The following is a 15136-nucleotide window of genomic DNA, read 5'->3' on the forward strand; positions in this document are numbered from 1 at the left end:
TTAGATAACAGCACAACTCCAGCCAACATGTTTCAGAACAATGTTGATACTGCATTTATTACTGTGTACTAGTTATAAAGGTTTGAGGGCAGCTTGATTTTGTGTGACTAGATACACTGTCATTACTACTTACATAGGCATCCATCTCACAGCTCCTGAATGATTATGGATTGATAAGTGATTTGTAGTGAACCGCATAGTTCTAAGTAATAGATTTCTGAATACAATCCACTTATGATTCAAACCACGGACCTCATTCCTGTAAATCACTCATTAATGTGCAAAAAGCTTCCTCATCCATGAATGCTTACTGTCAGAAGAATCCATATACCTCCTAACCCTGGGCGAGAAAATGCAACATCACAAAGTTCACTTCCACTGCTATGCTGATAACTCCCAGCTCTACCTCTCCACCAAACCCACTCTCCCTCCCACCTCCCTCGTCAGCTGTCTTCACGACATCCAGAGCTGGATGAGCATGAAACTCCTCAAWCTGAACAGCAACAAGACAGCGGTCATGCTCTTCTGCTCCAATAYATTCTCTCCAAGCATCACCACAGATGGTTTCCCRGTCCCTCTSTAAACACAAGTCAAAATCCTCGRTGTCTCCCTGGATAGTTCCCTCTCTTTCGAACCCCACATGAAAACCAGCACCCGGACAGCGTTCTTCCATCTACGCAATATCTCCAGGCTCCGCCTCTCACTGTCACACTCCAGCACCGAAACCCTCATCCATGCCGTCGTTACTTCCCGACTAAAATACTGTACCACTCTCCTCACCAGATCCCCACCAAACTCATCAATAGACTCCTAATGGTGCTGAACTCTCCAGAATCCACACCGGCTCAACTGAACACATCAAACCCATCCTTATCAATCTACACTGACTCCCTGTGCAATCCTGTATTAACTTTAACACTCGTCCTCACCTTCAAAGCCCTCCACAACCTGGTATCCACCTACCTCTCTGGTCTTCTCCCAGTCTATGCCCCCCCCACCCCCCCCTTGCTCCCTCTGCTCCTCCTCTGATGTTCTCCTTACCCTAAATCGGGATTGTATCCTCTTTCCAACCCCTCCCTCCTCTATTTATCTGTCCTGTTTTGTCTGGTCATTTGATTTGAGATTGTTTAGATTGTACATTGCCCTGTTGATTGATGCACTTGATTAATCTGAGAGAGAAAAAACACCAAAAAAGATGTCGTTGGCCAGTTAACATCATTGTTTAAATAATACTTGGAGTGGAAATGAAATATGAATTACATACTCCACTGTTTAATTAGACATACTATGCTGTTTTTACTTCGAGAATTGTCTATTATGTTAGTATTTTTACTGATACAAGCTTGTCGTGTGACTTAGTCATAAGTCTGGGTGTACAGATAAGAGCCCTTTGGGATACGACTGCAGTATGTGACAAACTGTTTTAACCTGTAACGACTTTCTTCCTGGGATGAAGGAGAGGACCAAAATGCAGCGCGGTTAGTGTTCAACATGTTTAATACGACAATAAACGGTGAACACTTACAACAATACAAAAACAACAAACGTGAAAGCCGAGACAGTCCTATCTGGTGCAGAACACAAACACAGAGACAGGAAACAATCACCCACAAAATCCCAACACCAAACAAGCCTCCTATATATGATTCTCAATCAGGGACAATGATTACCAGCTGCCTCTGATTGAGAACCATATTAGGCTGGACACAGAAACAGACAAATTAGACACACAACATAGAATTCCCACCCAGCTCACGTCCTGACCAACACTAAACAAGCAAAACACATAATAACTCTGGTCAGGACGTTACATAACCATCTACAGGAATTCAGATGTGTGGAAAACATGCAGGAAGGAACAGACAACGATGGCAACGTCAACTATCTTAATCTGCATTGACAAAACTGTTGTTTGAAAGAATCTGCAGTCTCTCTTCCTGTACAATTTCTCTGACATACTCTTACTTTACAACCCCCTTTAAAAAAATATCCATCAGGACATTTTATAGAAGAATATATTATATTTTTCGGACTAAAAAAGGATTACTGTGGAAAGACGCATCATGAAATGGAGAGAGAATTTCCCAACATGTCACATCAGAATGTAGGACTACATTTTTTTGATGTTGGAATACAGGTAATCTGAGACCTTTCCCTTCAGCGCCTCTTTGCAAAACAAGTTTTAGAAAGACACACTGCGCTTATAACCAGCAGCTTTGCAAATATGGGTGTTGCAGGAGGCGTTATGTGAACGCCCATAGTAACCAATCCAGTTGTGTAATTTGAAAGGAAAACATTGTCATCAGATGTAGCTCAACTACAAACATTCAAGCATAACACTGTATAACTTCTGTGTTGATAAAATGCTGTTTATAGTACAGGAATTAAACATGATTTTACGCTGTTGCCTTATTCTGCTAAACAGCTTCTTCGTTGTCACACTGACACATGAAACAATGAATGATTCAGGGCAGGCAATGCAAAATAAGTTGTTTGCATTACGTGCCCTGAGGCATTGATTCTCTCATGTGTCCGTGTGACAACGAAGAACCTGTTAGTACAGTTTGTACTCTTTATGGTTAAGTTTTGTGACTGTGTGACATGGAAATGGCACAAGAATTAAAATGTTTGAAACAAAGGTTGGCTTTCAGTATTCCATGTATCTCTTACGTCAGAGACATCTCTGAATCTAAAGAATATGTGGCATTGAAAGTATGACTCATGTCTTAAATAGTGAGTTGATTCTAAATGAATGTGTATATATTAACGTACCGGTACTCTCTCCAGAGGGGATTCATGAAAAATACAAACCACACAGTGTGGTTGCTTTAAAACAATTACAAGATTTGAAAAGGGTGGCATGCTGCTCATCGTTATCAGCATTCTATGAAATGTATTGTGATTACCGGCTTGAATTTAATTTTGGACAGTTGAACGCAAGCCATTTCAATTCATGTATTGAAATTATTTTCAGATCCAATTAACAAATTGGAGTTTGTATATTGTGTTACTAAGCATACTGATAAACTGTGATTTTAGTTGAGAGTTGGCAACAAACAAAAACATTTTTACCAAATAATATTAGGAGATTATAGTGTTAAATAGCCTTGGCATTTTGCCCATGGAACTTTGGGGAGTGGTTAGGACACGTCTACATTCTGCACATAAACAACTCGGCAGGCTAAAAGTGAATCTATTGCKATACAATTGTAACTCCATAGCAGCCTAGCATATTACCACTTCACGAACATTGAATATACTTGATTTGTAATAGGTAAGTTGTCAATTTTAATGATTTCTTTGGCATCAATGTACAATTGTAAACCTGTCTTCTGGATAATGATGGACATAAGCTGGTTGGTTACAGAAAGTCTTGGTTGTTTTATTAGACTAGTTGGACAAGACGTTCAAGGTTTGCTCAAAGATGATATCTTGCATTGAGGCTTGACTGATTTAAGACAACAATGTAGGCCTAAATGTTTTCGAATTGTTTTACAAGCACGCCTTACCAGCTTTTTTTAATAAGTTCCTTAAATGTGCTGAGAATGTACCAAAGCCAAGCCACTATGCTTCAACATTCCCAGGGAAGGATGTTTGCATAATAACCATTGGACAACAACACTCACCACGCTTTATGGTTCTTAGAATGTTTTATGCTAGCTGAGAAGYCTGTATTGAAATGCAAATTCCTCTAGAGGACATTACAATTCAGGCTCAGAAGGTTGATCACGTGATCATCTGTTTAATGACGGCTAAAATATGAAAGGGAGAGGGGATTTTGTATTGGGACTTTTATTTATGATTATATGTGGATTAATAAATAGTAACCCAATTGGGATACATTCACATTACCCACAGATCTAGCCTCAGATGACCATAACCCCAATACTGATCTGCCATCGATRATGAAAAACATCTCACCCTATCGGATTGTCTTCTGTCCAGTTACTAGGCTACCTGTTCCATAGGTCCACAGTCCCTCGTTCGATTTGAAGAAAGTTAGCAAGGTATTTCACTGTACTTGTGCGTGTGACATTAAAACTTGAAACACATCCCGTAGTGTCCTGTTCTAGTCCTAGGCCCTACTGTATGTCTCATGCCCAGTTAGGCTCCAAGTCTCCAGCAGTTTGTGGCCTTAGCTGGCTATGAGTCCCCTGCCTTGTGAGTCCCTAGGCCTCCTGTCCTGCTAGGGTCTCAGGAAATGGGGTACCCACCATTTCCTGAACCGGTGGGCCTGCTGCCTTCAGGCGTGTACACCTAAGCCGGTACCCTCCTGGCCTCTATGAATGGTCACGAGAAATTATACTACTCCTCTAGTTTTACAGTCAGATGCAACTTGACTGTCCTGCCTTTGCAGACATCTTTGATTATATCTCTTTTATTGTTCAGATTTACATGGAAGGGCACATAGGCAGAACAGCAAAGATACAATGAGGGTGAAGTCCACCTCTAGTTAGTGTGTGTTTCTGTCGTGTTGAGAAGAGGATGCAAACCATTTTCTCAAGGACCACTCCGTAGAGACAATGACAGAAAAGTGCGTGTCCTCTTTCACTTAGAACAGTTAAATAAATGTTTTGCTCGTACTATTTGACAATCAAACCCACTCTTATTCTSTCTCCATCTTTCCACCTTTTCTACCTTGCCCTCCCTCTTTTCTAGAGTAAATCATAACCATGGAGACACTGAACGAAATTGATCACCTSCAATCGTCTGGCTTTGGTAGACCCCGGCCTAGACACGGCCTTCAACTCCTTCACTGGTTCTCCAACGACTATGTCACATTCAACAACGACAGCGAGATGGTGACAGTGCGCAACCCTAAGAAGAAGGCGTTTGGCTTCCACCGCTTCTTCGACAACATAGAGGAGCATGATGGCCAATGTAACCAACTGCTACCAGAACAGGACTTACCATACTACGAAGTGGGAAATCTGAATGCTGCAGGGTCTGAGAACCTGCCTGATTCTGTCATCCAAAACCACACAGAAAACAATGATGACAGCAACATAGACCGGATCATCATCAGCCTCCAGTCAGACCGTGTGTTGGACAGAATCTACGTGACCCAACATGATCATCACAGRGGTGCTTTTGACCCCCAGCGCACCTATCGCATCAGTAAGGGGTTGATCAGTATCATCCGTAATCTGGACCTGGATGATCTCCTGGAGCAGACTGGATACTCACTTCCTTGTCCTTCCTCCATGGACACACTTAACGAAATGAGACACCTCCAGTCATCTGGCTTTGGTACACCCCGACCTAGACACGGCCTTTATCTCCTTCACTGGTTCGCCCACGACTAYGTCAAATTCAACAAAAAGGGTGAAATGTTGACAGTGTGCAACCCTGAGAAGAACGTGTTTGGCTTCCACYGCTTCTTGGACAAGATAGAGGAGCATGATGGCCAGCRTAACCAACTGCTACCAGACCAGGRCTTACCATACTACGAAGTGGGCAATCTGAATGCCCCTGGGTMTAGGAACCTACCGCGTTATGTYCGCAAAAACTACATAGGACACAATGACGACAGCAACATAGACCGGATCATTATCAGCATGCAGTCAGACCGTGTGTTGGGCAGAATCTACGTGACCCAACATGATCATCACAGAGGTGCTTTTGACCCCCAGCACACCTATCGCATCAGTAAGGGGTTGATCAGTATCATCCGTAATCTGGACCTGAATGAACTCCTGGAGCAGACTGGATAGTCTTAAGACGTTTCCCACCTGGCCCACAAATGTTTTCCCACAAATGTATACTTGGCATGGGTATGACATCATGTCTTCGATATTCCCCATACATTGTGTATTGTAGGAAATTGTGAATGTTTTTATTTAGATAAAGGGCCTTGTTTTCAGATGTTTCACATCCTGACACATTTTTTGTTATTTTTCCCCAACCATTTCACCTGTGTGGTGGAATTTCTACCTTTAACTAATAATGAGGAGAGGCAAAATCAATAATCAATCAAGGTATTACTTTTATTAAAAACGTATTATAATAAGGAGGCTGGTCGCACCACCCACGCAGGTGAAATGGAGTGGGAGCCTSCTGTACAAAGAGTACAGGAGCATTTATATAGTCAAGCTACCCCATGCATGCATCTGCAAAACACGTGACCCTATGTATGTGTATGTGTGTGTGAGGGGAGAAAACTGGGTGAAAAGGTTGCCTCGGTCTGTCGCAACTGAGAGAGGACAACAGGGGCCAGAATGACAGGAAGTCACTCCAGATATACTTCCTCTATGTATGGTCGTACTGGCCACACACACAGAACACACACAGAACACACACACACACAAAACATCAATCTTTCGCCCAGAAAAAGGCTCCAAACAGAACAATAGCTTTATCACTGGTGTGCAGAATAATACACTTTGCCCTGTCTCCAGCTAAGCTAAGAGGAACCAGTTAATCTCTGTCAGCTGTTGGCTGAGCGCCCAGGTATCATGAGGTCATTCTACACACACAGAACAGTTAGAGCAGGCCTCGTATTAATACACACACACTTTTCTATCTTATATGAGTTAGTTAAAGAAACTATCTCAAGCCCAATGCCTAGGCTTAAAGAAGGATATTTTAGTACACAAGCATTAKTAAGGTTCAATAGAAAATGCCCTCACACCTGCAATAGTTATTGCCACACGAGTCGGAACTAGCAAACTGTAGTTATACACGTGCTGCCAGTGGTCATTGTAGCATGTAAATCTTAGTGGGGCAAACAACAAAATGTTTTTGTAGATGCATGCCAGCAAAGCCACTACACAACACTAAACAATACATTAATTGCACTATAACGGTGAAAACGGTGACCACAAACTGTTTGGGCCGACAAAAAGCTGTCTCACCAGCAGTCCCAACACAATACCACTGCTACACCTGGCTATCAGCGGAGCCTTGTMTGGCAGCGAAACAGTTAATTCAGCCTCATTTACTGCCTTTAAAAAAAACATAGCTGATATGGCTGACTCGCTTAAACAAATGTGGTTTCTACTGACAATTAAGATGTACAAACTATGGCATAAGGGGACGACAAGCGGATAAGAGGGAATCTGTAATTTCGATTAAGACATTAATGAGCGAGCTAGGGTGGACGTAGTCAATATAACTATTTGTTCAGCACTTTTGAAATGTACAGCGACAGAATTCAGAACATGGGTCATTATTACAGTATTCTCCCTGTACACCAAGTCAGAACCTGAGGATAAATAAAGAGGGCATATAAGCAGACAATGAAAGCTCTTACAATATTCTATGATGACGTTTTTCGAAAACAGGTTATAGGCTACGTGTGCACCACCAAGTCAGAACAGTAGGCTAAATTATGAACAGCTTACTACACAATATACACTTAGTATTACTTTCTTAGCTGCAGGATACATATCTCCCTGTCATATTACATAATTTATGCAGCAGCATACTCACCCTGTTCTACTGTGATCACTGGAACAGGAAGGTGGCGCAGTGGTCCTTCGTGGGGAAATKTTGTCATCAAATTTTGTCATCAAAGTCTGGCATTCTCTGGATGTATGGTGCTTTCAGACAACTGGGAAAAAAACTAAGCTGAATCATTACGCCAGTGATCTTCAGGTTGGAGCTCTCGAAAGATGCCCACTTGGAATTCCGAGTTTAATGACCGTTCAAAACGTATTTTCCCAGTAGGAGCTCATTTTCCCAGTTGTATTGAACTCACTGAAGTCTGACACTTCCCAGTTCTGAGTTTCCAGTTGTTTTGAATGCGGCAGAAGTCATGATGGATTGACAGCATGGCAAATGTTGAATGTTTATCCTTTTAAGCTTGGAAAAGAAACCCTTAAACTGAGATTTGGACTACACACCCACTTCACTGAATAGCAGGCTTGTGATTGCTTTGCCGTTAGACACTGATTCCTTCCAAACCACTCTTTCTTGAAATTTTCTAATTCCAACTTGTTGTGTAATGTTTATGTCCAATGGCCGATAAGCATCGATACATTTTTATCTATAATTTCTCTTCATAATTTCTCTCTATATGACAAGGATTTGAAAAGGATTTCCCAGTCGATTATTGACTTGATTCATGATGACTGCAAGCTTGCTACTAAGATTTTGAAAGTATGATGTTGTCATGATCAGTCCAATCAAAGCTATGGTAGAGATAACATGATTTGACGTCATTTTATCTGTGGCCCATGACCTTGAGCCTTCTTGGATGGGCACCTATAATGTAAGTCTATGGCAGCACCGAAGGGGCTTGAATTTTCAAGCTCTCCCCGTAGATTTTGCGGTGATGTAGTGTCCCCATGAGTGACAGAACACTGAGCCAATCACGGCGTAACTAGAGAACATTACCAACCCCTACACTTCGTATTTTCCGCTGGCTGCCCCACCACCACAGAATGCACTAAGCTAGGCTGAAACACCTGCATTTTGGAACAGCCGTACTCAGAAAGCAAAAAATAGAAATTTTTGTATGCGGCTTTATTAACATTTTAAAAATATTTTATTTACATTGTTTGCAAACTGATATGTGACACGTATCAATGCCAAAATAACATGCAAAACAGGCACACAAAACAGTTACTTTTTTAAAGCTAAACAGGTGGGTCTCAAAACAGGTGGGTCTCTGCCCCACCTACCCTGAATGAGGGGTTGCCACTGCGTGCTGCATTCAAACAATTAGCAAGTCAGAAATGTCTGAGTTTCCTAGTTCCGACAAGCACGTGAACACGGCAATAAGTGTGTGTGTGTGTGTGGGGGGGATTAATGTTTCTAATAAAATAATTGATTAGTTAATGAGTTGTTTTTTATTTAAAATGTTTAGTACAAAATGTTGAATGTATCAATAACATTAGTCTCAAAACATTCCAAAACCAATGACCGGGAAATTCTGGTTTCTAACGTGAAACAATCAACACCACACTTTGAACAACAGCCTATACTGTACTGTTTGACCATTATATCATTATTCAAATTAAATACAACTTATTTACATTGAATAATGTTTCACAAAAGTAAATAAATGATCCATTTATCTGAAACCTAGGTCGTTCCACCAATTAGGTGCCTTTTGAGTAGTGTAACCTCATTTTAAAAAATGAGAAAATGAGAAAATGAGAAAATCTAAAGGAGTTCTGTTTTTGAAGTGTCTGTGCTATATCTGAGAGAGATCCGAAAGCTCATAAAAAAACAATAATTAGTGTAATTACCCGTATACCTTTCACGTGGAAATGCCTTATTCACTTCCATTCATTTTTTCGTCCCGGTACCGGGACACCTTCAGATGAGTCCCATGACGCTTTGTGGTGTTGTAGAGCAAAACATCATCATGCTCATGAGAGTGTTAATCTTTCCATACAGGGATCATATTAGTTTGGACGCTACAGACGTTTTTGTGAGAAGAAAGATTTCCGGGATGTTTCCTGGTCTGACCAACCTCGCTGTAGCTCTGCCGCCTTCCACCACAGACGTGGAAGGCCGACCACCACAGACGTGGAAGGCCGACCACCACAGACGTGGAAGGCCGACCACCACAGACGTAGAAGGCCGACATCGGCGGACGGGATAGATTGAGACGCAGCCCATGCCAAAAAAATACACATCTCATGCTGAAACAGGCAGATTTTGATGGGGATGAAAAAACAACAATAACACTTTTCCCATCTCAAGATGTTAAATTAAAAAAAATACGATAGTGACTATTAAGAGCCAAATAAGGTAATAGGGGTGACAACTTCATCTTAAATCAGCCATAAATCCCCTTGTGATGCTTTTACACTATGATTTGACTATTAGATGTTAATTGGACTATTAGATAAAAAATATATAGTTACACCATATTAAAACAAGAGTTCAGCTCACGTAACAGGTTTGACCTTAAAATGAGGAACAGGTGTGGGGGGGGGGGGGGGGKTTACATTAAAGTGAATCACTAATAAAAAATAATCTTCTGAAATAACTTTGTCAAAGCAACCAAATAACTAGGGCGTTACAATGATGGTGAAAACTTGGAGAAATATTGGGGTTAAGTGGGTTAAAATCTTCCTAGAAGTCACAGATGATGGACAGAGGGATGTACAGTTGAAGTTAGACGTTTACATACACCTCAGACAAATACATTTAAACTCAGTTTTTCACAATTCCTGACATTTAATCCTAGTAAAAATTCCCTGTCTTAGGTCAGTTAGGATCATCGCCTTATTTTAAGAATGTGAAATGTCAGAATAATAGTAGAGAGAATGATTTATTTCAGCTTTTATTTATTTTCTTCACATTCCCAGTGGGTCAGAAGTTCACATACACTCAATTAGTATTTGGTAGCATTGCCTTTAAATTGTTTAACTTGGGTCAAACGTTTTGAGTAGCCTTCCACAAGCTTCCCACAATAAGTTGGGTGAATTTTGGCCCATTCCTCCTGACAGAGTTGGTGTAACTGAGTCGAGTTTATAGGCCTCCTTGCTCACACACGCTTTTTCAGTTCTGTCCACAAATTGTCTATAGTTGAGGTCAGGGCTTTGTGATGGCCACTCCAATACCTTGACTTTGTTGTCGTTAAGCCATTTTGCCACAACTTTGGAAGTATGCTTGGGGTCATTGTCCATTTGGAAGACCCATTTGCGACCAAGCTTGAACTTCCTGACTGATGTCATGAGATGTTGCTTCAATATATCCACATCATTTTCCTGCCTCATGACGCCATCTATTTTGTGAAGTACACAACATGATGCTGCCACGCCCGTGCTTCACGGTTGGGATGTTGTTCTTCGGCTTGCAAGCGTCCCCCTTTTTCCTCCAAACATAACGATGGTCATTATGGCCAAACAGTTCTACTTTTGTTTCATCAGACCAGAGGACATTTCTCCAAAAAGTATGATCTTTGTCCCCATGTGCAGTTGCAAACCGTAGTCTGGCTTTTTCATGGCGGTTTTGGAGCAGTGGTTTCTTCCTTGATGAGCGGACTTTCAGGTTGTCGATATAGGACTCGTTTTACTGTGGATATAGATACTTTTGTACCTGTTTCCTCTAGCATCTTCACAAGGTCCTTTGCTGTTGTTCTGGGATTGATTTGCACTTTTCGCACCAAAGTACGTTAATCTCTAGGAGACAGAACGTATCTCCTTCCTGAGCAGTATGACGGCTGAGTGGTCCCATGGTGTTTATACTTGCGTACTATTGGTTGTACAGATGAACGTGGTACCTTCAGGCATTTGGAAATTGCTCCCAAGGATGAACCAGACTTATGGAGGAATACCATTTTTTTTCTGAGGTCTTGGCTGATTACTTTTGATTTTCCCATGATGTCAAGCAGAGGCACAGAGTTTGAAGGTAGGTCTTGAAATACATCCACACGTACACCACCAATTGACTCAAATTATGTCAATTAGCCTATCAAAAACTTCTAAAGCCATGACATAATTTTCTGGAATTTTCCAATCTGTTTAAAGGCACAGTCAACTTAGTGTATGTAAACTTCTGACCCACTGGAATTGTGATACAGTGAATTAAAAGTGAAATAATCTGTCTGTAAACAATTGTTGGATAAATTACTTGTGTCATGCACGAAGTAGATGTCCTAACCGACTTGCCAAAACTAGTTTTTAAACAAGAAATTTCTGGAGTGGTTGAAAAATTAGCTTTAATGACTGCAACCTAACTGTATGTAAACTTCTGACTTGAACTGTATGTCAAAATGCTGAATTTTCGCAATGCAGCAAATCTTTCTTCATATTAAAAAATCATATTTATTGAATTTTCCGTGTGATCTATGATATATTACAGGGCACGTAATTTAATATAACAGGCTTAACAATTCAATATTCATGCACAAAATCTACTTAAAATATCAAAGGGACGCAAAAGGCACTAATTTCATGGAACGACACACCTACAAGATGAATGATCCAGAGTTGCTTTGCTTTCTTAACAGTTTTGTCCATATCCTGCTTCTTATTCTCATCTCCTGACAGAAGATCTCTGTGTCTTAATTGCCTTTCTTCTTTCCACTATCTTCCTGTTTTCTTTCTTTGTGGATGAACAGCATATGCCTGTTGAGGTTAACCTTGTAATTGAARCTTTTTCCACATTCTCCACACTTAAATGGTTTCTCTTCCATGTGAATCATTATATGTTTGGTTAAGTCACTCTTTTGCTTGAAGCTTTTCCCACAGTCAMCACAGCTAAATGGTTTCTCTTCCGTGTGAGTCAGTAAATGAGAAGTTAGGTTCCTCTTCCTGTTGAAGCKTTTCCCGCAGTCACCACAGCTAAATGGTTTTTCTCCTGTATGATTCTGGATATGATCAATGAGGGTCTCCTTGCGATTGAAGCCTTTCCCACAAAATCTACAATGAAATGGTTTTTCTCCTGTGTGAATCATTTTATGTCTGTTCAGGGTCTGCCTGCGAGTGAAACTTTTCCCGCAGTCACAACAAAATTGTTTCTCCCCTTTCGTCTTTCCATTTTCGTTCTGTTTTCTTTCTTTGTGGACAAGCAGTATATGCCTGTTAAGGCCAACCTTGTGATTGAAGCTTTTTCCACAGTCACCACAATTAAAAAGTTTATCTTCTGTGTGAATCAAAATATGTTTGGTTAGTTCTCCCTTCAGCTGAAATCTGTTCCCACAGTCTCCACAGCTAAATGGTTTCGCCTCTGAATGAATCCTCGAGTGCATCTTCAGTCGGCCAACCTGAATGAAGCATTTGCCACAGTCAAGGCAGCAATGAGTTTTTTTAGACATGGTGCTGTTTTTTTTAGATTTCCTCAAAGGTTTGAGATCCAACAGTTTAGAGTCACTCCCTCTGTTCTCCACAGTCTGGGTTTGGGGAAGATCACATTCACTATTCACACAAGGAGGAGCGAATATGAACTCTATGATGTCAGCATCCTGTTCCTGAAGCTGCCCTACCTCCTGACTGGTCCTGATTTCCTTCTGCTCCTCTTTAATCTGTGTGGGCGCTGTGCCCTTCTGCCCCAGACTGGGGCTCCAATCTTGCGCACAGTGCTGCTGCTCAGGTGTAACCTCCTCCTCTGAGACAGCGAGAGAGAACTGGAGGGAGTCTATTTTACGTAGTTTTATCTCCGGTGTGATCCGCAGCAGTCTCTGAAGCCGGTAATTCTCCTGTTTAGAACGGGAAATCTCCTCCCGATACTCCTCTACCACTTTCTCTACTACGTCAATAATCTCCACTGCAGCCACCATTAAACGCTCACGAACAAACACACTCAAAGACTGTAGTTTAGACATTTTTAGAGAACTGAGAGTTCGGTATTCAGTTCACTGCACCTAAACCCACGCAAAGAAAATGCGTGGTGCAAAATCTAAACAATCTTCCCTCTAATTCTACTTCCGTGTTGTTTTCTTCTTTTGAGTTTGTCAGCGGTTGGCTAGTCCCGAACAATAAAACAGCGCCACTAGCTGGATGGTTTAAAGGTTGATATGGCGAGTGATCATGTAAAATGTTTAAAATAATCAATATAATAATGCTATTTATATACAACGAGTGGTTCTAATTCTGAATGCTGGTTAAAACCGCATTCCAGCCGATGTCTATTCCACAATAGAAATATATGACGTTAAAATGCCTATGTACCCTGTTCCATCTGACTGAGCAATCCACTGTCTCATCAGCCCAGCTAAGCAATTTATAAACTTGATCTCCACTATAAAAAGCATTTAGACATTATCTCACATTTCTTTTAGACTAACATTTTGTTTTAAACAGCAGCGATTTGTATAAACCTTCCTGTCTGTCTCTCCGACATTTGCAACATTGTTTCAATATTCAAATTCGATCTCCAGCTGTCCCATAGTCATGTAAGTGTTGGGAGTCGAGACAAGACAAACAGGCAGGCGGCGTTTCTCAGCCAGTCGAAATCATGAATCAACTGTTATAATTTGTATGGATATACACAAAGAAATGTCAATTGAAAAAAGGTCAAATGATACGAAGGTCAGCTAGTTTTAACCGAACCGATATAATGAATGACCAGCCGGCTTCGGTAGCAACCATAGATTTGTGTCGGGACTATATCTTGTGGAAGGATTAAATAGTATTGTAATGACCCGACTGGGTCATTAAAGAGGAAAGAGACGGACTCTAGGTGTACAGGTTAGAACACAGGTTTATTCCTAAACTGGGCTATTGTTCAGGCCACAGCCCACGCCGCTAAATGCCGAACGTACACAATTATACATGTTGAGTTAAGGGTCACTCTCATATGAACAGATCAAGGCCCGAACAGAAGAGAGAGAACAATGAGACAGTAATCCCTATTTATGCATTTCCAAATCCCGCGGTATTACCCATCATACCCCCCCCAACCTTTCCATCTGTCCTGACATATTTAACCCCTGCTAGTAGCCATGAGAACCATAACACACCCACAAACACAGAACACAATACCGGGTCGTTACAGTATGAATAAATTAATCAAAATAACATTGTTAATGAAAATATGTCAATCATTATTTTAATATGTTGGTAACCTGTTGTTTGGAGGATATATTGGCACGGTTGGCCGGCCCTCGACTTCATCTCGTGCCTAACAACACCAATGCCAATATATCCTCCAAACACCGAGTTTGCATTATCACTTAAATATCCAGTATGCAGTAACAGATAAGATGAAACATTATGAGGCTGTATAGATGCCGTTGAAATACAAACTATTGGGAATAAAAAGTATGTACGTCAAACCAGATGGGTTATTGAGATGAGAATGAACATCCTTTCAGAAAATGCAGTGGGGTAATAATAACCAGAGTTGATTATCTTGAGATATTGAAGAATCCTAGTACCTGTCTCTGTAACGTTCCACTCCTTGTACTCCGTCTTTGGCAAATGACATGGAATACAAGGAGTTGAATGTAATAGCTGAACAGAGAATAGCAAGCAAGCTAGAAAAATCCCACACATGCTGATGAAAAACAAAATAATTATGACTTCATTAGATTAAGAAAGCAATGGTTACACCTAAGTGCCACAGAACCATAAGGAGAAAACGTAATCGATATTGTCTGCTTCATGGTTAGCCTATTTCTTTGTAAATCAACAGATACTGTGGAAAACAATGGGTCATAAAATGACTGGTTGATCAAAGTAAAGAAATTAAATCTGGAAAGGAGTGTGGATTGTTGGTACATGAGTGCACATTT

The 15136-nt window shown here is 40.9% G+C and overlaps 2 protein-coding genes across 3 annotated transcripts; one reads left to right on the top strand and one right to left on the bottom strand.

Annotated features, from left to right (window-relative positions):
• Positions 1-3134: 3134 nt before the first annotated feature.
• LOC111971575 (uncharacterized) lies at positions 3135-8781 on the top strand. Of its 2 annotated transcripts, none has more exons than XM_023998417.3 (2): positions 3135-3274; positions 4660-8781. In XM_023998417.3, exon 2 carries the CDS (start codon positions 4674-4676, stop codon positions 5712-5714), a length of 1041 nt encoding a protein of 346 aa, XP_023854185.1. In that variant the 5' UTR covers positions 3135-3274; positions 4660-4673; the 3' UTR covers positions 5715-8781. The 2 variants fall into 2 exon arrangements, with proteins under 2 accessions (XP_023854185.1, XP_070302410.1); XM_070446309.1 differs by lacking the exon at positions 3135-3274 and adding an exon at positions 3704-4007.
• Positions 8782-10227: 1446 nt separating this feature from the next.
• LOC111971574 (gastrula zinc finger protein XlCGF57.1-like) lies at positions 10228-13324 on the bottom strand. Its single transcript, XM_023998416.2, has one exon. The coding sequence runs from the start codon at positions 13223-13225 to the stop codon at positions 11966-11968; it is 1260 nt and encodes a 419-aa protein (XP_023854184.1). The 5' UTR covers positions 13226-13324; the 3' UTR covers positions 10228-11965.
• Positions 13325-15136: the final 1812 nt, after the last annotated feature.

Source organism: Salvelinus sp. IW2-2015, linkage group LG13 (genome assembly GCF_002910315.2).
Source record: "Salvelinus sp. IW2-2015 linkage group LG13, ASM291031v2, whole genome shotgun sequence".
NCBI classification, from domain to species: Eukaryota; Metazoa; Chordata; class Actinopteri; order Salmoniformes; family Salmonidae; genus Salvelinus; species Salvelinus sp. IW2-2015.